The sequence below is a fragment of the Lontra canadensis genome, unplaced genomic scaffold, assembly GCF_010015895.1.
Source record: "Lontra canadensis isolate GAN:19392208 unplaced genomic scaffold, GSC_riverotter_1.0 scaffold213, whole genome shotgun sequence".
Lineage (NCBI taxonomy): Eukaryota > Metazoa > Chordata > Mammalia > Carnivora > Mustelidae > Lontra > Lontra canadensis.
Genome location: NW_022631207.1, coordinates 278,650 through 299,431, shown reverse-complemented (window position 1 = coordinate 299,431; position 20,782 = coordinate 278,650). Strand labels below are relative to the sequence as shown.

Below are 20,782 nucleotides of genomic sequence, written 5' to 3'. Positions count from 1 at the left end.
TGCTCAATAAACATTTGTTCAGATTAAACTGAAAAGCTCTTCCCCTGATCCAGCCTTCTTTCTTTTTTATTTGAGTAGAGTTGACACATTATATTACATTAGTTTCAGGTGTACAACTTAGTGATTGGACAGGTTTGTACGTTATGCTATGTTCACCATAAGTATAGCTACCATCTGTCCCATTACATCACTATTACAATATGATGGACTGTATTCCCTATGTTCTGCTTTATGTTCCTGTGACTTATTCCATCACTGGAGGCCTATATCTTCCTTTCCCCTTCACCCATTTTGCTTACTTCCTACCCCCTCCCCTCTGTCAGCCGTCAGCTTGTTCTCTGTAGCTATCATTCTGATTCTGCTTTTTGTTTGTTCATTTTTTTTAGACCCCATTTATGAATGGAATCTTATGGTATTTGTCTTTCTCAGTCTGATTCATTTCACTTAGCTAATACCCTCTAGGTCTATCCATGTTGTTTTAGATGGTATGATCTCATCCTTTTCTATGACTTTGTAATATTCCATTGTGTATACATGCCACGTTTTCCTTATCCATTCCTCTATCAGTGGACATTTAGGCTACTTCTGTGCCTTGTCTATTGTAAATAATGATGCAATACACACAGGCAAGAATATATAATGAAGAAAAGACAGTCTTTTCAATAAAAATGGTGCTGGGAAAACTGGAGAGCTACATGTTAAAAAAAAAAAAAACTGGACTACTTTCTCTTGTTTTGAGAGAGAGAGGGTGAGATAGAGAGCAGGAGGCAGAGGAAGAGAGAGAATCTTAAGCAGACTCCATGCCCAGTGCAGAGCTGTGGGACTTGATCTCACAACCCTAAGATCATGATCTAAGCCAAAATCAGGAGTCGGATGCTTAACTGACTGAACACCTAACCACCCCAAAATTGGACTACTTTCTAACAGCATACACAAAAATGAATTCAAAATGGATTAAAAACCTAAATAAATGTGAGACCCAAGACCATAAAAATCCTAGAAGAGAACACAGGCAAACAGTAATTTCTCTGACATCAGCCACAGCAACATATTTCTAGACACATCTCCTAAGGCAAGGGAAACAAAAGCAAAAATAAACTACCAAAATAAAAAGCTTTTGCAGAGCAAAGGCAACCATCAGTAAAACAAAAAGACAACCTACTGAATAGGAGAGGATATTTGCAAATGACCTTTCTGATCAAAAGTTAATATCTAAAGTATATAAGGAACTTACACAACTCAACACCAAAAAGCCAAATAATCCAATTTTTAGAAAATGGGCAGAGCACTTAGACACTTTCCCAAAGAAGACATACAGATGGCCAACAGACACATGAAAAGATGCTCACCATCACTGACCAAGCCTTCTTTCAAAAATTATGGACCAAGTCCATAACCCTCTCTCTGCTGTCTTTCCTGATCTGCTCCAAGTTCCCCACCACGGTCAGAATTGAGCTCTGCCTTCCAGGAGCCACAGCCCCTACCCAATAAAGACCTCAAACTTATCACTTAACGGTCCTTTCGTCTACATTGCTTACAAACTGGCGCCTCCTACCAAACTGTGAGCATCTCCTTTTGGCCTTTAATCTCTATACTTCCTATCAGTAATATTTGGCAAATTAATGAAATTGATTTTATTTTCACTTATGCTTACCTCCCAATCGTTTTGCCCAAACTTCCTTGTGGCTTTAATGAAATCTCCTTAAGACTCTTCAATTTCTCCAGAGTAGAAAAATACCATAATTTAATTTCATACACTATGGAATACCCACAGCAGAGGATTCAGAGGAAGAAGGTGTTTCTCAAGGTCTGAATGAAATCCTCAGAGTGAACTGTCCACTCAGCACTGAGGTCTCAGCTGCAACTTAAACAATCATCCCGGGCATGCCAGTCACCTAGCCTTTTTGCCGTCCAGTACTATGATTTATAAACTGAACAAAAGACATGGTTTGTGATCGACAGTAAGTCCTGACAGCAAGTAGGATGCTACTTAGTGAATTAAACAGCATCTCTGAAATTCATTTCAAAAATGAAATCAGACAACCTCTTGATAGAAAGAGGTGTCAGGAAGAGATGGGTACACTTCACAAAATATACAGAAGGTTAAGTGTTCTTGATAAACTCTGCTCAGGTCATCGTGCCACTCACACAGTAGGCCTTCAGGGAATATTGACTGGGTGAAAGAAACAAAACCATCTGTAAGCGCTTTCATTTAAATTGGCAGGCATGAAAAACAACAGTCTGCTCCCACAGAGAATGACTCATGCATCGCATGTCCCTCCTGGAAGCCAGTTTCCCGTTTTGTGATGCGGGAGCCAGTGCCAAATGTCTCCCATAGGTAAACAACGCTGTTACTAGTGCTCACACAGCCTCACATACACTCAGGGAGATCTTTCCGCCACACATATTCACGACGGTTAAACACACAGTTCGTAGTTGTATATAAGTTCTGTTCTATCACCTTGATGGCGAACTTTTCATCAAGCCAGAGAAGTTAAAATTCATTTCTAAGCAATACTGTGGTTATGTAAACTTTGTAGAAATTTAAGATCACATTCTATCCAGCAGCTGAGTCTTCCCTGGAGTAGCTTATACATTTTTTTCAACCACATACTCTTAGTACTCATGTAGACATGGGGAGGAAATAAAAACACATGAATTGTATCACTGGCTTAATTTTCTCTTTGGTGGCTTGGACATCTGTATCTGGAATGAAGACCCTAGAAAGCCCACACTGTTCCCACAGTTGCTTATTGGAAACAATGCTCATTCTATGCAACAAAAGGAACGGTTAATGAGGTTTATGTATCATTGGAGCAGATAATTTTACAAGGCTGTGTTCTTAAGGCTCCAGAATTAAGGATTTGACTGTGGGAGCAGGGAGTCTTAGGGGCAGGACACCCCAGATAACCTCACCCACATGCATTCCTCCAACAATGCTTTTCTGTATATAAACAGAAAATAGAAAGGAGTATATGGTTTTTGTCCTTAGGATTAATAGCTGCCTTTCCTCAGCACACTCTTCAGTCACTGCACAATGCACAGCCTTCAGCACCCCAAGGAGCATAAACAAAGGATATCAGGCAAGTTCACCTACTCCCACTTCACAGAACAATGCTTGTTGTTGACTAAGCAATTCCCAGGGCAAATGTATGATTTGTGGAGCCCAGAGTAAGTACTCAGGTTGAGTCCTTGGAATCTGAGGTCAGAAGCACGTGGCGCCCGCTCAGTCCCCAGGGCTTTTAGAAAACATGAGAATGTGACCTAAAGTTTGTGCTTGCATCCACACCAAAGACTATTTAGGCATTGAGAGAAATTAAAGCACATTAAAGCCTCAAAACAGCTTATTGTTCATGCTCCAAGATTTAACCTTTTCTTTCTTATTTGCTGCTATGCTTTTCTTTTTATGAGTCCTTAGGAACATCTCCTGAATCACATAAGATAAATCAAATATATACATAATGTGTTTATTTATAAAATAACCCTGCTAGAGCAGCAAACTACATAGGTTTGAAAATTTGAAATTTGAATATTTGAAAAGTCCATTGCCATTTCCTAAATAGAATTATGACTCTTCTCCTCTCCCTGGATTCTTAGAACCTGGGTTATATCACAAGACAGAATTTATAATCGGTACTTAATTTATCCCCAAATATCTGTAACTATAAGCACTTAAAATACAAATGCAAACAAATGCATGAAAAGATTTCTTTCCTCTTGACTTTTCAGGAAATATTTTGGCTACAGTCACACCCCATAGGTTTATATGACGTTTAATAACATGTAATGGAACTTGGGGGAACAGTTTCTCCCCCGTGCTGTCTGGCTCATGTATAAAACTGAAATAGGTTACTGTTTCCATTTTTATGAGTATACTATTATTAAGTCATTAAAATAATGAAATAATTAAATTTAATTAGTACTCTTTTATCCTTTAATAATTACCTATAAAATAATAGAACTGAGCCTGAAAAGACAAAAAGAGAAAAAACCGTACGTATACACACACAATATTTGCGTAACTTTAAAGCCACCTGGAAATATCTGAAGGCATGAGTTAATTATTTAATAGTATGGGGAGTTAGTATAAGGTAAATACAGCCATATGTCTCAGGACGAATGAAACTGGTGGGTCACTGAAGCTGTTTGGTCCTTTCACATACCATAGGCAATGCTAGCGCTAGTCTGTTATTCCAATTGACTTTATGTGATGCCTAGTGGCTAACCCAGGGTCTCTAAAGAATTATTAAATATCTGTGTTGTCAGGAAAATTATGTTCTCCCAAATTTCCAGTGAGCTTTTGATATTTAAAAGTTCCTTGGGTAGACCTTAAAATAAATGGTAAAATTTTAAAAGGGGGACAAAACACAGAAAAAAGATTTATGAAGAAGAAAGACCAACACCATAGGCCCAGTGTAGTTCCACAAACGCTCCTACCATATCTGCTTTGAAACAGAGATTCAAAACTTGTAAAAAGGCTGCTTTGAAAAAAGAACCACCAAGTTAGGATGTCCTGGGCTAGATGACAGGGGCGACTAAAATCCACAGTTCCTGCACAAATGCAACAGGACACACATGCCTCCTCTCCCGAGCCTGCCTGGGTCTGTGTGCTGAGGAGGAAATGCCTGTCACACACCAACTGGGTGGCGAATCACTGAAAAAGTAGAGATTAGCAACAAACAACAAAAACGAATAGCTCCCTACCCATTGCCTCCCACTGAATGAACTTTTGACATATCGGCAAACTCTTCTTTCCTCTTGCTGCTGCTGGTGTACTGCTCACTGTAGAGCTTGAGGGACATCTGCTCAACAGCATCTCTTTGTGCTTCCAGGTAGCACAGCTGAACCTCAGTCTGGAGAGAGAAACAAAGAGGAACTGCTGTGTTAATCCAGAAGGAATGCATTTCAAGTGAGGTGTAACAACTCAAAGAATGGGAATTGTTCACATCATTATACTGCTCCTTTTCGGGCTGGATTTAATGGGATCAGCTGGGCATATTACAGAATTATATTTTAGATCTGAATCTTATAAGTTCCTCCTTAAAATACGACCTGAATAAATGAACTCTCAAAAGACTCAGTAAATATCACCAAATATCCCTGAGATCATAATACTGTATGATGAGATTTTACATAAAAATTCTGTGAAATTCCTTAATAATATTCTTCCTCATATTGCCACATATGCAACATTTATTTTTTAAAGATCTCCCTCCAACCCATACATTTGCATGGACACATATTCTGAACGTTTCTCATTATCTTCCCTGAGAAGAATAAAAAAGCCTAGTACCAATTCTCATACATCTTCACTAGAGACAATAGACTTCGTTTATTACATTTTTTGGGTCCTCTGTATTATCATCTTAATTTAAAAACAGAAGGAATAGTGATTTTGCTGTGTTGGTTTGAATTGTTATATCTTTCAGAGTTACTTGAGGCTTACTGTAGTAAAGAGAGGTAGTAAGTTCATCATGCTGTTTTCTATCAAGCCAAGGCCAAAAGAATGCTGAATAATATTTGGCATCGAAATGTACTGAATAGATGCTTTATTTATTGCAGCTGTTATGATCCCTGTGGCTTTAGGGCTCCCCAGAACACCAGATGAGACCAAGAATCCTTGCCCATGGTAACAGGGAGGGGAAAATGCTGAGTTCGCGTGCACTGTGGACCAAAGGAACTCTTCTTTCTTTTGGCCCTACCTCACTAAATCCAGGCACGTCTGTTCACATTTCTGATAAGCCTTCAAACTGTTACTTCTTTTTAATTTAATTACATATTGTGTTAAAAACAGTTCTCGGTCAGCTGCTGGGTAGTTGCCAGCATTCCACAACGTTTAAGAAAAGCCACGTCAGACAAGACCTTCTGCTATTTATAAGCCAACCAAGGCCTTTTGCCTGATCTTGGTCTTTATAGACTTGACCGTGGAAGAGAAAACAAACCCCAAGCAGCATTATAAAGTGGCAGCTGTTTAAAAGAGCAAATCAGGACTCTGTAAATGAAAAGGGTGGTTTATGAAATGTAAGATCTCAAGCCATTCCAGAGTTCCTAAGTTGTTGCTTTCTACAAGCAGTTAATTATGAGTGCTGTAGACTACGGAGGAGGAACTTTAAAAAAATGCAAAAATTACTATATTCTTATCATTGAAGTTTCAGAAGTCAGTTAAAAACTATAATCTGCATTTGGTTCATGTGAACCTCTCTTGCCTAAACTAATTGGAAATTAATAATCAAAGAACTGAAAAACAATAATCCTCCCAAATGCTAACCCTTTTCTACCTTTCCCTTCAAGACTGTACAGATAATGAGGAGATCATCCCACATCAAGTATTCTGTTGAAAACCCCATTCAAATAGTGTATCTGCACCATTACATGCCAAGAACCATGTCTGATCCCTAGAGGTTCTCATTAGTTTTTAACCATCCTAAGGCAACAAACTGGACCACTCCTTGTTCTGGATAATGATCTCACAAATGTGTGCCACTGGTCACAAAAAGAGTCATCAAGAGTGAGGTCAACTTCATGTAGACACCACTGCCAGCGAAAAATAATTGGAACTCATCCCTTTGAGATCCTAGGCCATCTCTGTGTACAAAGAGACACGCCTCACATATGACAGGGATACATGGAAAAGAGTCCAGAGAACAATGCTGAGAGCAACTTAAAAGATAATTAGTCACTATGAAAATGATTGAAATGTTGCAATGTAAGACTTTTATTGCACAACATCCCACAGGCATTTGACATAGGAAACTTCCCTGCACTAACAAAGAGATGAATTAGACGGCCCAAGTCTTTCCTATCCATCTCTATTTCCCTCTCTGCTTTCAGTGATTCATTCCTAAAAGTGATGATAAAAATAGAACCAAAGTAGCTCCTTCTGCTAAGGTTGAATGGCTTTGCCAGTCTAAATCTCTCTGCAGACTGGTTAAATTTTTCTCATACTATATCTTAGTCTGAAGATAAATTTTTAGGAGGAAGATTTGAAGAAAGTACACTTCTTAAAAAAATAGTAAAACTGGATCTCTGGTTAAAAGAATTTTATTTACTAATATTTATGATAGTAGAGGATATTTTTGGACTATATTTTATAATTTAGCTCAGCTTGATTAAATAACATTACTGATGGGTTATCAATAGAATTGGCAACTTATATCATTAAGGAAAATAAAAAGGAGTAAGAGAGAATAGATTCAGTGACAGATCAACCTGTTACCTCCTGGTCAAAGAGGCCCATGTGCCATCAATGGGAGTAGGTGTTTAAAAAAGAGCACTATGGATGGATGAAACAGATGAGCTGGATTTGAATCTTTTGGTTTGAGGGACTGATGGAATACAAAAATGAGATGTTCAGTAAGCAAGTGGAAATATTAAGCCTAATATATAAACCTAGAAGCAACAGTTGGCATTAGGAGATGAAATGAGAATGCCATGGGAGAGCATATATGATGCCAGAAAGAGGATCCTTCTCACTTATTCTCCTTGAAGTCTGCATTACCCCTTGGCTGACCTAATGTGATGGGTTCTCTATCATTCTCCCTCTTTTCCTTCTCCACCACCCCCAAATCTGTCTTACGATAGCTCATTGATTGATTTCTGAATCATAGCTGAGATCACTGGTTGTTGTTGCTTCAGGGCTTAATTCTAGACTACTTTTCTTTGTTGATACTATTTCCCATGGCTTTCAATGCAGTCTATATAGTAATGGCTTCCAATCTTCTCCTCTGAGCTCCACACTTACATATCTAACCAACCACCTAATGTTGCTACTTGTTTTTATTTTAAGGCAGGAGAACTCAAAACAGAACTCTCCATTCTCATCCTCACCACACCCCTCAGGACTTAGGTCTTCCCTTTCAAACAAATGGCACCATGTGTTGCTCAGGTCAGAAAACTGAAAGTCTCATTAACTACTCCTTTTCTTATTTCCCACAGCCATTTACTCACTAAATTTCATTGATTCCTCTCCCAAAATGTCTCTCCAGCCTTTTGGCCCTGTCTGTCAGCCTCGTCCAAGCCTTCGTCCCCTCTCCCCAGCAGTACAACAATATCTTCTAATGTGTATCCCTCCTCATCCATTCCTGTTCCTCCAACCATCCTTTACAGTGGCCATAGTGGTTTTTGTAAAACATAAGTTGGTTTCATACTGCATTTGGATAAAAACAAAACAAAACAGAACAGAACCCCCTAAACTTCCATGCCCCAAGAGATTTGGTTCTTGCCTACCTCAGATATCATTTTCTACTTGTCTCTCTCTTGATTCACCATGCCCCTGTCGTCCCTGCCTATTTTCAGTTCTTTAAACAGCTCTTTCCTATCTCTCAGGACCTTTGCACATATTGTCCCCTTTCTCTGGAACATTCTCTTACTAATGACGTCTTCTTGTCCTTCAGCTCTCAGTTGACATCTCACCTCTCAGAGAGGCCTTCCCAGTCTACCCTATCAAAGGTATATTCATTCTATTCTTTTCTTTTATGGAACAGTGTTAATATTCTTCCCAGAACATAACACAATTTAAAATTCTTGTATTTACTGGTTTATGCTTTTTCTGTTTCTGTCTCCAGGCTCCAAGCCCATAATGAGGCTGTGTCTATTTCCTTTGCTATTTTGTACTCCCCACACCTTGGCAGTATCTGGAACATGAGAGGGGTTCAGGAAATAATTGTTAAATAATTGAATTATACACTCATACATCCATTTATTACTCATACATTCATTGGGTCTTCATCATGTGTCAGGAACCGCACCAGGGACTGTGGGTACAAAGTAGAACAAAACAAGAAGGGACTACTTTTCCCAAGAGACTATAGTATATTGGAGGAAAGAGTTATGCCAACAGATCGCTACAAGTATGCCAAGTGAAATGAATATGGGGGAGGATGGGAATTAAAAAGATAATTGTCTAAAAGTGAGGATTGAGCAATAAAAGCTTGAGAGAGGTGGCATTTGAACTAGATCTGGGAGTATGGGTATGATTTTGTCAGGTGAAGAAGCAGATAGATATCTTTATAGGAAGAGTAAGTTGTCTGTTCAAAGGCCTAGAGTCATGAAAGGATGTGGCATGTTCAGAGAATGGTGGCTAGAGCATTGGGGCATTTGGCTGCTAACAGTGAAGAGGATTGGCTGTAGAGGATGTTAGGTTAGAGAATTTGGATGCTATCCAACAACATGCCAGAAGAAGATGTCATTGTTTCTGTGATGACCTTCATCTTTTTCCATCTCCTTTTTCTGTCATGGCAAGAGACTCATCTGACGGGTTAGTCCAAATATGCTCATAAAGCACCTACCTCCTGATATACTTTAAAAACAATGCATTGAGAAGGGAATCAAATTTCCATCAGGCCAGTGGCCCGAATAAATGCTTAAGAGGTTCTAGTAACCTGTACCTCTAGTAAACCTTTAATATAATGTTATTGTCTTAGTACCCTCTCCCTCCCGATTCATATGTTGAAGCCCTAATCTGCAATGTGGCCATATTTGGAGACAGGGTCTTTAAGGAGGGAATTAAGATTAAATGAGGTTACAAGGGTGGGGCCCTAATCCATTAGGAATAGTGTCTTTATAAGAAGATGAAGAGTAAAGGCCAAGTGAGGTCACATCCAGAAGGTGGACATCTCCAAGCCAAGGAATGATGCTTCACCAGAAACCAAACCAGCCAACATCTTGATCTGGGATTTTCAGCCTCCAGAACTGTGAGAAATAAATTTTGGTTGTTTAAGCTACAGAAATTAAGTCTGTGGTATTTTGTTATTGCCATCCCAACAGACCAGTACACATAATAAAGTTAGAAACACTGTCTTCTCATCTGAGGTTGAGTATTATTCCTTCTCTGCTTATCATTAATAGCATGTTTCCCCCTTTGTTTTATAAGCACCTAGAGCCTAAGTCACTAGGGATACTCCTCTTTAGATTCTGACTACAAATTAATAACTTAATCAGAACATAAGACACAGTGTGCTAAAATATTTCATTTAAATTTGGCTTTGTACGTGGTGATCCAAATTCAATAACCTTCTTTGGGTCCTGAATAATTACTCAACCATATATTTCCCCTTGATATTGTATCTAATAACAAAATGGCTAACCCATGATAAATTTGGGGGGTTAAATTCCCTAACAATCTTGAGGGATTAAACACTTCGTCACTTCTATAATCACATATGGACATATCCCTGACCCTTGTGCTTAAAAAGCACTTATTTAGTTAAGAAATGTCAATTATTTCATCATCACTGCATATCCCAGCATCCTTTGCTGGGTTAAGTATCCTGAAAACGTTAAAATTAATTTCACTCTTTCTTAACTCATGCAGTTAAAGGTCTGTCTGCTCATTCATACTGTACTTCATAGCTTCCTACCACAGTTACCTGCCTACTTGCCTCTGGGTCCACATCCTTTTCCTTCCTGTTTCTGTGGAAACTTTCCATATTTCTAAGACCAATCCCTTCACCTGTGCACCAGACCTTCTCTTATCTACATAAAGATGATCAGCTCTGCAGTAAATTGTCCTTCTTTACTGCATTAAGTTTTTTCTCTCCTGTTTTATTCTCATCAGCACAAGTACATCAGCCAGAAAAATGCCACTGTTTTTCCCTTGGTGAGGGAAAAAAAAAAAGGGGGGGGGGATAAATAATCCCTAGACACCAATTGACACTAATCTATCCTCTGGCTAAAGCCCTATATCTCTGTTCTGTGTTACAGCAAAATCACTTTTACATACGCTCTCTATATTCACTGTGTCCAGTTCCTCTCTGATTTTCTCTTGAATACACTCCAGTCAGGCTTTTGTCCACATTCCTCTTGCCAACAGTCAGTACTCAGTCCTCAACCTATCCTGACCTGCTCCAGCAGGGTTAGTAGGGATGCTCTGGGGGCACTTGACCTTGTTTGCAAGACAGCTCAGTCCCTAACCTCCCTCAGGTCTTCACAGAAATGTCATCTTCTCATTCAGGTCTTCTGTGCTCTCCTGCTTAAAGATTCAACTCACACCCACCCCTGTACAATTCCTATACTCCTTCACGCATATTTGCCATTTCTAGTCAAACCATGTTACTTATTTTGTATTGTCTATCTTCCCCCAGTGGATTAGAAGCCTCCTGAGGGCAGAGACTTCTGTCTATGTGTGTGTTGCTGCATCAATAGCACCCAGAACAGCACAGGGTATAGGACAGGAACTCCATAAAAATTGGTTGAATAAATTCTACTGCATTTGAAAATCTGAAATGGTTTAAAATGTACAAAGAAATAAAACAGATTGTTTGGAGGCTGCAGCAGCCTCAGCTTGATTTCTGAAACCCGTGGGCTTCACTCTCACTTAGAAAGGAGGTCATTTTTTCTTTGACAAAAGAAAATTAAGGAAATATGTAACTTGTTTTCTTTTCTCTAGGAAAAAAAAAGGAGAAAAGAATTCAAGATTCACTTGATAATCTTTTATTCAGCTAACAGAGTGATCTTATATGTCATATAGCACATTAGAAACTAACCAGGATGGTCACACACATATAGAATGAAAACTTTAGCTATTGCCTTCATGTGGTAATCTTCACAACATGTTTCAAAAGAAGTATTAAGTCTTCTGGGTATGAACTTGTTTTAGCTTAATAAAATCCGATTTCTCATTTTTAAAAAAAGAGGAGTAATTTAAGCTTTTGGATGAGACATTAACAATGGTACAGTTTGTTTCTGGAAGAGTCCACAGTTACTCAGGAAGATCCTTTAAACAATGAGGGGGGTGAGAAAGAGAGAAGACTATACTTTTCCTGCCAATAGCTTGTCATTTGGAAATACATTCCTACTTTTATGACACAAACTTTTCTTAACCTTCGATGTAGTATCTCTAAGCACATGCCTTTTTCTCTTCCTTATATATTTACTATGACTTCTCTTTTTCCTCTCCCTTGTATAACACTCATGTAACTGGCCCAGACTGCCCCTTCCTCTGGAAGCACCTACAGGTCTCAAAATCCCATGAGCCCTGACAGGGACTTAGGGTTGAGATAATCTACACTTGCAAATCTCCATGATTTTGTTTGTAACTGGCCCAGACTGCCCCTTCTTCTGGAAGCACCTACAGGTCTCAAAATCCCATGAGCCCTGACAGGGACTTAGGGTTGAGATAATCTACACTTGCAAATCTCCATGATTTTGTCCCATACTCCAGGATTTAAACTTCCACCTTTACAGGGCTACTTGGTTTTTTCCCCCTCAAAAGCCTAGTTGTTTTGTGCATTTTTGCCATTGTCATCATTATAGGTGGTTCATAATTTCCTAAAATAACTCATCTTTGGGACTGAATTCAAAATGCATCTCCTTTGAGGAGAGTTTGACATAACCATGTAGAAGAATCCTGCACTCACCTCCTCCCATGAACACAACAAATATATAGCTACATATGGAACAATTCATCTGAAAAGGACCTGAAAGCTAACTGAACAGCACCTCCACAGCAAAGGATAAAAGGGCCACATTGAGAGTGGTGACAGAGACACAGTCTAGAAAGAAATCTCACCTCAGGTGTCACTGATGAAGGATAACTGGAAGGCAGCCAGGCAGGGACAACCCCCTCTCCCCCCTACTCACACCCTAAGAGGAAACCACAGTCAAAAGGATGTTACACTACCCTGGAAGTGGAGGAAGAAGCCCTCCACCCTTTCCCATGTGGTAGATAGATGACAAAAACCTGTTTAGATGACAGGCACAGGGAAGGTTAATCAGATTAAAACAGCCTGCCCACAAGCCCATAAAAACCCTAAAGCCCATAAAACCTCCTGGGTCCCCTTCCTCCTCAGGAGCTTTGTACTAAACACATTGCTATCACTCAATAAACCTTGCTTTGCTGCCTACCACTCTGTCTGGTCTTCCTCTTCATTCTTCAAAGCAGCGTGACCAAGAACAGCAGGCACCGACAGAGGAAAAAGTCCTGTAACACCATGAGCCACAGTCAAGAGGGATCTCATAATACAAAGCTTATCCTTAAGGAGCAAGGGGTTTGACACCCAGCCATTGGGAACTGCAAAGGAGAGATGAGCCTCTAAAGTGTGTGGTCTTGAAAACCAAAGGGACTTCCTTTTAGGAGAACTACAGGACTTTGGGGAATGTAAAATCTACTCTCAAAGGGATCATGGGGACCTAGCATAGAAGCAACAGTTTGAAAGGCACCTAGACCATAAGTGAAGGAAATTCATTTGTTAATATTAAAGTGCCTACCAGAAAGGCAGAAAGCTGTTGGAATTCTGAGGACAAAAGCACCAGTGGGCGCAATTTTTGCCTTCTGCTTTTGTCTTGCTGGTGTTGGCCCTGTGAGGGAACATCACCCCTTAGGCGGCTAGTTCTGGTGGGGGTGCCCATCCCCAGGAGCTGCAGCCATGGCTAAGCTAGCTGAACACCCTGCCATCACACACTACAGCCATGAGCCCTCAGGCACCATAGCAGGGCTGGCTGAGTGCTCTTCACCATGTCTTCAAGCCTCATTCCACCCCACCGTATCTGGTGGGAACATGAAACCCACACAGGGGATGCTCCTTGAGCATCTGGCTTTGGTGGCAAAGGGGAATGTATTTCAGGTTCCCACACATCTGAAACAATTGAAGAGATAGTCTTTAGCAGGCTACACCCCCAGGGCACTACAAACACCAGACTACAATATACCTCCAGTTTTGATGTAAAAAAGGCTTATCTTCTTGTCTTGGAGCTTCAGGCCTGAGGGGCAGATTTTAGGCTTGCCATACATCCAGAGGCTACAGAGGTACCCCCAGGGAACGTAGGTGGGAAGATACAATAACCGCATCCTTCTTTGGTCTCACCAAAGCTTGCTGATACCTCTCAGAAAGGTATTTACACATATATCTTATACACATATCTAAAGCCATGATACTTGCAACAGTTGCCCAAAGGATACCTCCAGATCTCCTGGTCTAGAAGTCATCAGAGTTTATGATTGCAGACCCACAAGACTGGAGATATTTAAGTATCTTAAAAGAAGCTGCCTGAAGTTCTGGCTTACAATTACCCTAAAACTAGGCACCATCTTAGATCCCTCCCTTTGGATCGCTGGGAGGTTTTGGAACACCCTCAATAGTAGGGAACTGTCAACAACAAATCAGGCTACTTAGATAATCACAAAGGTCTGAGGAACAACCAAAAGCTAGAACGAGGTTGAACAGGAAGTTTTATCACCTGTACAGGGTCATTCCTTCAAGACTTGGAGAGATGTCTGATTCATCTAATACACAGTAACAAACAAAAAGAGACAAGCAAAATGAAGAGACATGGGAATATGTTCCAAATTAAAGAACAAGACAAAACCTCAGAAAAAGACCTTAATGAAATGGAGATAAGTAATCTACCTGACAAAGAGTTCAAAGTAGTGGTCATAAAGATGTTTAATGAACTTGGGAGAATGGATGAACACAGTAGGAATTTCAACAGAGATAGAAAACATAAGAAATTACCAAACAGAACTCACAGAGCTGAATAATAAAAAAGCTGAACTAAATGCCCTTCAACAGATGAATGGATAAAGAAGATATGGTCATATATACAATGGAGTATTATGCCTCCATCAGAAAGGATGAATACCCAAATTTTGTATCAATATGGACGGGATTGGAGGAGATTATGCTGAGTGAAATAAGTCAAACAGAGAGAGTCAGTTATCATATGGTTTCACTTACTTGTGGAGCATAAGGAATAACAAGGAGGACATTAGGAGAAGGAAAGGAAAAGTGAATTGGGGAAAACCGTAGGGGTAGATGAACCATGAGAGACTGTGGACACTGAGAAACAAACTGAGGGTTTTGGAGGGGAGGGGAATGGGGGTTAGGTGGGCCTGGTGGTGGGTATTAAGGAGGGAACATATTTCATGGCACCCTGGGTGTGGTGCATAAACAATGAATTTTAGAACACTGAAAAAATTAAGTTAAATTAAAAAAATACACGAGACAAGTTCACCATCAGACTAGAAGAACTAGAAGAGAAGATCAGTGACCTAGAAGACAGGGCAAAGAACTCACCCAAACAGAACAGCAAAAGGAAAAAAAAAATTAAGAAGTGAAGATAGCTTAAGAGACCTGTGGGACAACATCAAAAGGAATAGTATCTACATTATAGATGGAGAAGAGAGAGAAAAGGGGGTAAGAAAGTTATCTGAAGAAATAATGGCTGAAAAATTCCCTAACTTAGAGAAGGAAATAGAAATTCAGGTCCAGGAATCAGAGTTCCAAATAAGATGAACCAGAAAGATTTACACCATGACAGACTGAAATTAAAAATGCCAAAAGTTAAAGAGACAATACTTAAAAGCAACAGGAGAAAACCAACATGCTACATACAAGGGAGTCCCCATAAGGCTATCAGATGATTTTTCAGCCAAAACTTTGCAGGTCAGAAGGGAGTGGCATGATATATTCAGATGACTAAAACGAAAAAACTTCAAACCAAGAATACTCTACTTAGCAAGAATACTCTACTTAACTCATTCAGAGTTAAAGGAAAAATAAGAAGTTTTTCAGACAAGCAAAATTAAAGTAGTTTATTACCACTGGCCTTACAGGTAATATTAAAGGAACTTCTTTAAGATGAAAAGAAAAGGCACTAACCAGTAACAAGAAAACATGTGCAAGTAAAACTCTCACTGGCAAAAGCACATATATTGTAAAGGTAGTAGATTACCACTGGAAAGCTATAAGAAAGTTAAAACACAAAAGTAGTAAAATTAACTATAACCATAATAGTTAAGGGATACACAATATTAAAAAAGGTCAACCAGTACATCAAAAATAGAACACAATGGGGTGGGGAGCAAAAATGTAGACTTGTCAGAATGTGCTCAAACTTAAGATGCGATCAACTTAAAATAGACTGTTATATATATAGGGTATTACCTGTGAATCTCATGATAACCACAAAGCCAAAAATCTACAATAGATGCACAAAAAATAATAAGAAAAGAATCTAAACGTAACATTAAAAGAAAATCACCAAACCACAACAGAAGAAAGGAACAGAGAGGAACTACAAAATCAATAAAATGGTAACATATATATACCTACTGATAGTTATTCTAAATGTAAGCAGACTAAATTTTCCAATAAAAAGACAGAGTAGCTGAAAGAATAAAAAGAATAGGATCCATTTATATGTTGCATATAAGACACTTCAGATCTAAGGATACACACAGACAGAAACTAAAGGGGTGAAAAAAGATATTCCATGCAAATAGAAATAAAAAGAAAGATGGTGCTAAAATACCTATATCGGAAAAAAATAGATTTTGAGGCAAAGATGTCATAAAAGGCAAAGAAGGCCATTATATAGTGACAAAGGAGCAATCCAAAAGGAGGATATAACATTTGTAAATATTTATAAACCCAACATAGGAGCGCTTAGATATATAAAGTAAATATTAAAAGTCCTAAAGAAAGAAATGGACTACAATAAAACAACAGTAGGGGACTTTTAATACCACTTACAGCAATGGACAGATTATCCAGAGAGAAAATCAATATGGAAATATCAGCCTTAAATGACACATTACACCAGATGGACTTAATAGATATATACAGAATATTCCACCCAAAAGCAGAATATGCATGCTTTTTAGTGTGCAAGGAACATTCTCCAGGATAGATCATATGTTAGGCCACCAACCAAGTCTCAACAAATTTAAGAAAACTGAAATCATACCAAGCTCCTTTTATGACCATAATGGTATGAAAATAGAAATCAATTACAGCAAGATAACTAGAAAAATCACAAATATATAAAGATTAACCAACATTCTACTGAACAACCAATGGGTCAACAAAAAAATCAAAGAAGTCAAAAAATACCTGGAGACAAATGAAAATGGAAATACAATATACCAAAATCAATGGGATGCAGCAAAAGCAGGTTTAAGAGGGAAGTTTATACCAACACAGGCCTACCTAAAGAAACAAACAAAAAAATCTCAAAAAACCAATCTAACTCTACATCTAAATGAACTAGAAAAAAGAAGAACAAACAAAAATCAAAGTTAATAGAAGGAAGAAAATAAAGATCAGAGTGGAAATCAATGAAATAGAGACTAAAAAGTCAATAGAAGAGATCAATGAAACTAAGAGATGGTTCTTGGCAAAGATAAACAAAAATGACAAACCTTTAGCTAGACTCACCAAGAAAAAAGAAAGAGGGCTCAGATAAATAAAATTAGAAAAGAAATCGGAAAGTTACATCTGATACTACAGAAACACAAAGAATTAGAAGAGACTTGTAACCATGTACAACTATATGACAACAAACTGGACAACCTAGAAGGAATGGATGAATTCCTAGAAACATATAATTTTCCAAACTGAATCATGAACTAGAAAATCAGGAGAGACCAATTATTGGAAAAGAGATTAACTCAGTAATCAAAACCTCCCAACAAACAAAACTCTAGGACCAACGGGCTTCACTAGTGAATTCTTCCAAACATTCAAAGAAGATTTAAAACCTATTCTTCTCAAACTCTTCCAAAAAAGTTGAAGAGGATGGAAAGTTCCCAAAATCATTTTGCAAGGCAAGCATTACCCTGATACCAAAACCAGATAAGGAAACCACAAAAAAAGAAAATTATAGGTATAATATATCCCTAATAAACATTAATACAAAAATCTTCACAAAGTATTAAAAATTCAATTAAAAAATACATTAAAGGGATCATACAACATGATCAAGTGGGATTTATTCCAGGGATGCAAGATAGTTCAACATTCATAGATCAATCAATGTGACACACCACATCAACAAAATGAAGGGTAAAAATCACATGATCATCTCAAAGGATCTCAATAGGAAAAACATTTGACAAATTTAGCATCCTTTATGATAAAAACTCTCAACAAAGTGAGTACACAGGGAACACATTTCAATATAATAAAGGCCATATATGGCAAACCTACAGGTAACATCATATTCAATGGATAAAAGCTGAAAGATTGTCTTCTAAGATCAGGAACATGACAAGGATGCCCAGTCTCCTCACTTTCATTCAAAATAGTACTGGAAGTCCTAGCCACAGCAAATAGGCAAATAAAATAAACAAATGAATAAAAATAAAAATAAAAGATAAAAGGCATCCAAATTGAAAAGGAAGCAGTAAAACTCACAATTTGCAGATGACATAATACTAGATACAGAAAAACCTAGAGACTTTACCAAAAAAACTGTTAGAACCAATAAATGAATTTAGTAAAGGTGCAGGATACAAAAGTCAATATATAAAAATACGTTGTGTTTCAACATGCCTAATAATGAACTATAAGAAAGGGAAATTAAGAAAATAATCCCAGTTATAATTGTATCAAAAAGAATAAAATATCTAGGAATAAATTTAACTAGAGGTGAAAGCCCTATATACTGAATATTGTAAGACACTGATAAAAGAAACTGAAGAAGATACAAATAAATGGAAAGATATTCTATGCCCAGGGACTGAAAGAATTCACATTATTAAAATGTCCATACTACCAAAGCAATCTGTACATGCAATGCAATCCCTATCAAAATTTCTATGGCATTTTTCACAGAACTAGAACAAGTAGCTCTGAAGTATGTATGGAACCACAAAAGACCCTGAATTACCCAAGTAATCTTCAGAAAAAACAAAGCTGGAGGTATCACACACTCTGGTTTCAAACTACACAATAAAGTTATAGTAATCAAGACATTATGGTATAGCATAAAAACAGAGACACATAGATCAACGGAACCGAACAGAGATCCCAGAAGTAAACCCACACATATATGATCAATTAATTATTGACAAAGGAGGCAAGAATATACAATGGAGAAAAAATAGTTTCTTTAATAAATGGTGTTGGGAAAACTGTACAACCAGATGCAAAAGAATGAAAGTAGACCACTATTTTATACCATTCATAAAAATGGTATAAATTTGAACGAATTAAAGACTTGACTGTAAGACCTGAAACCATTAAACTCCCAGAAGAAAACCTAGGTGGTAAGCTCCCTGACATTGGTCTTAGCAATATGGGTCCTTTTTTGTTTTGGTTTGGTTTTTTTTTTTTTTTTTTTTGGTTTTTGGTTATAATTCTAAAGGCAAGAGGGGAAAAAAGCAAAACTAAACAAATGGATTACATCAAAAGGAAAAGCTTCTGTGGTTGAAGTGGACAAAGGGGCACGACTGTATGGTGATGAACGGTAAGTGGACTTATGGTGGTGATCACTTTGTAGTGTATACAAATACCAAAGTATGATGCTGTACTACCGAAACGCACCTAATGTTATACGCCAACTTCACATCAATTTTAAAAAATGCATTTCCCCTGTGTAGAAATGAACTCTCAGAAAATATTTATTATTAGCTGCATTCTGGCTAAACACAAACAGCATTTGGCAATACAGTGGAGGGGAACCTCACCTTGTTTTTCAGTCCTGTGTGCACGACTAAGTGGAATAGCAAAGCCTCCTTCTCCTACAGAGTTGGAGCAGGGCGTCACAGGACTAAGGAGCAATGTATTTTTTATAATAAAATTGATTAAGGGCCTTCATTTATTCATTTGACAAATACATCTTGACAGGGTTATGTGTAAGATATTGTGTAAGTTACAAATCTGGGTCAGACATGGTGCCTGCCTTCAGGGAACCTGTAACTTAGAATTACAGAACAATTATACTAAATAATAGGAGCTAAAATATTCACCTAAAGATAAAACTAGTATTACACTTCAAAAATGTGGACAGAGAAACAGTAAGTTTGTTAGAATGTTCTTTTTATCTTGGATAAGAGAGTTATAAAAGTCTTTACAAATATAAATATTTTCCCATTGTTAAAAATTAAATACACATCAAATATTTAACAAGTGTCTCAAAGCTACTTCAATATCATACTCAGCAAAGACTACTGTATATACTAATCTTTGTGCATTAGGATACAAAACTCCTATGACCATCTTGGCAGTTCCAGAAAACCTAGCCTTAGGTTCCCAAGGTTGATTTGTATTTACATTCATGGACACATGGATAATCAAATCAGATAACTGCAAAAGATAACTGACTTAAGTGAAAAATATTGTATCTTTAAAAGGTCATCTTTATTTCTACTGACTTGATGCTGTTTGCAAGCATTAAAAACATTCATGATGGGGCACCTGGGTGGCTCAGTTGGTTAAGCTTCTGCCTTAGGCTCAGGTCATGATCTCAGGGTCCTGGGATAGAGCCTTGAGCCTGCAAGTCCCCAGCTTCCTGCTCAGCGGGAGTCTGCTTCTCCTTCTCCCTCTGCTGCTACCCCCTGCTTGTTCTCTTTCTCTTTCTCTCTCAAATAAATAAATAAAATCCTTAAAAAAAAATTCATGATAACATTTAGGAAATTCAATTTTAAAGCTATGTCCTTAATGGTATTTATTAAATGGTAAGCATTTAAACAGTGGAAAAATTAACATGAATGCTAATTTCATTATTTATTCTGAACTTGTTTGGGTGTAAAGAAAAATGCCTCCTTCCTCCATTTTAATGAAAGATGAGATGCTTATTAAAAACAACCATACCTCTACCCTCCACCTAACAAACCTCAAGAACCAAATACCTCACACAACTGCTTTTGTGGAGGGCCTCATCTACCACCAACCTCCTCTTTATAATGCAAGTAGTTAAAATCATTAAAAATTCAGCATTTTATGTCATGAGCTATGGTGAGAAGGGAGGGTGATTGCACTGTGTGGACTGGAGGGGATGATTAGAATTTCGATGTCTCTCCATTACTGTTCCTTTAGCAAATCTCTGCACAGTGACACAGGCA

At 38.0% G+C, this 20,782-nt stretch overlaps 1 protein-coding gene across 3 annotated transcripts in view; it reads right to left on the bottom strand.

Moving 5' to 3' along the window:
• LOC116861945 (A-kinase anchor protein 6) overlaps window positions 1–20,782 on the bottom strand; it is a 416,895-nt gene that overhangs the window by 125,804 nt on the left and 270,309 nt on the right. For all 3 annotated transcript variants that reach the window (XM_032848880.1, XM_032848882.1, XM_032848881.1), the window contains exon 8: window positions 4,705–4,853. In XM_032848880.1, the coding sequence (XP_032704771.1) occupies window positions 4,705–4,853 (149 nt within the window). The remainder of the gene's footprint in view (window positions 1–4,704; window positions 4,854–20,782) is intronic.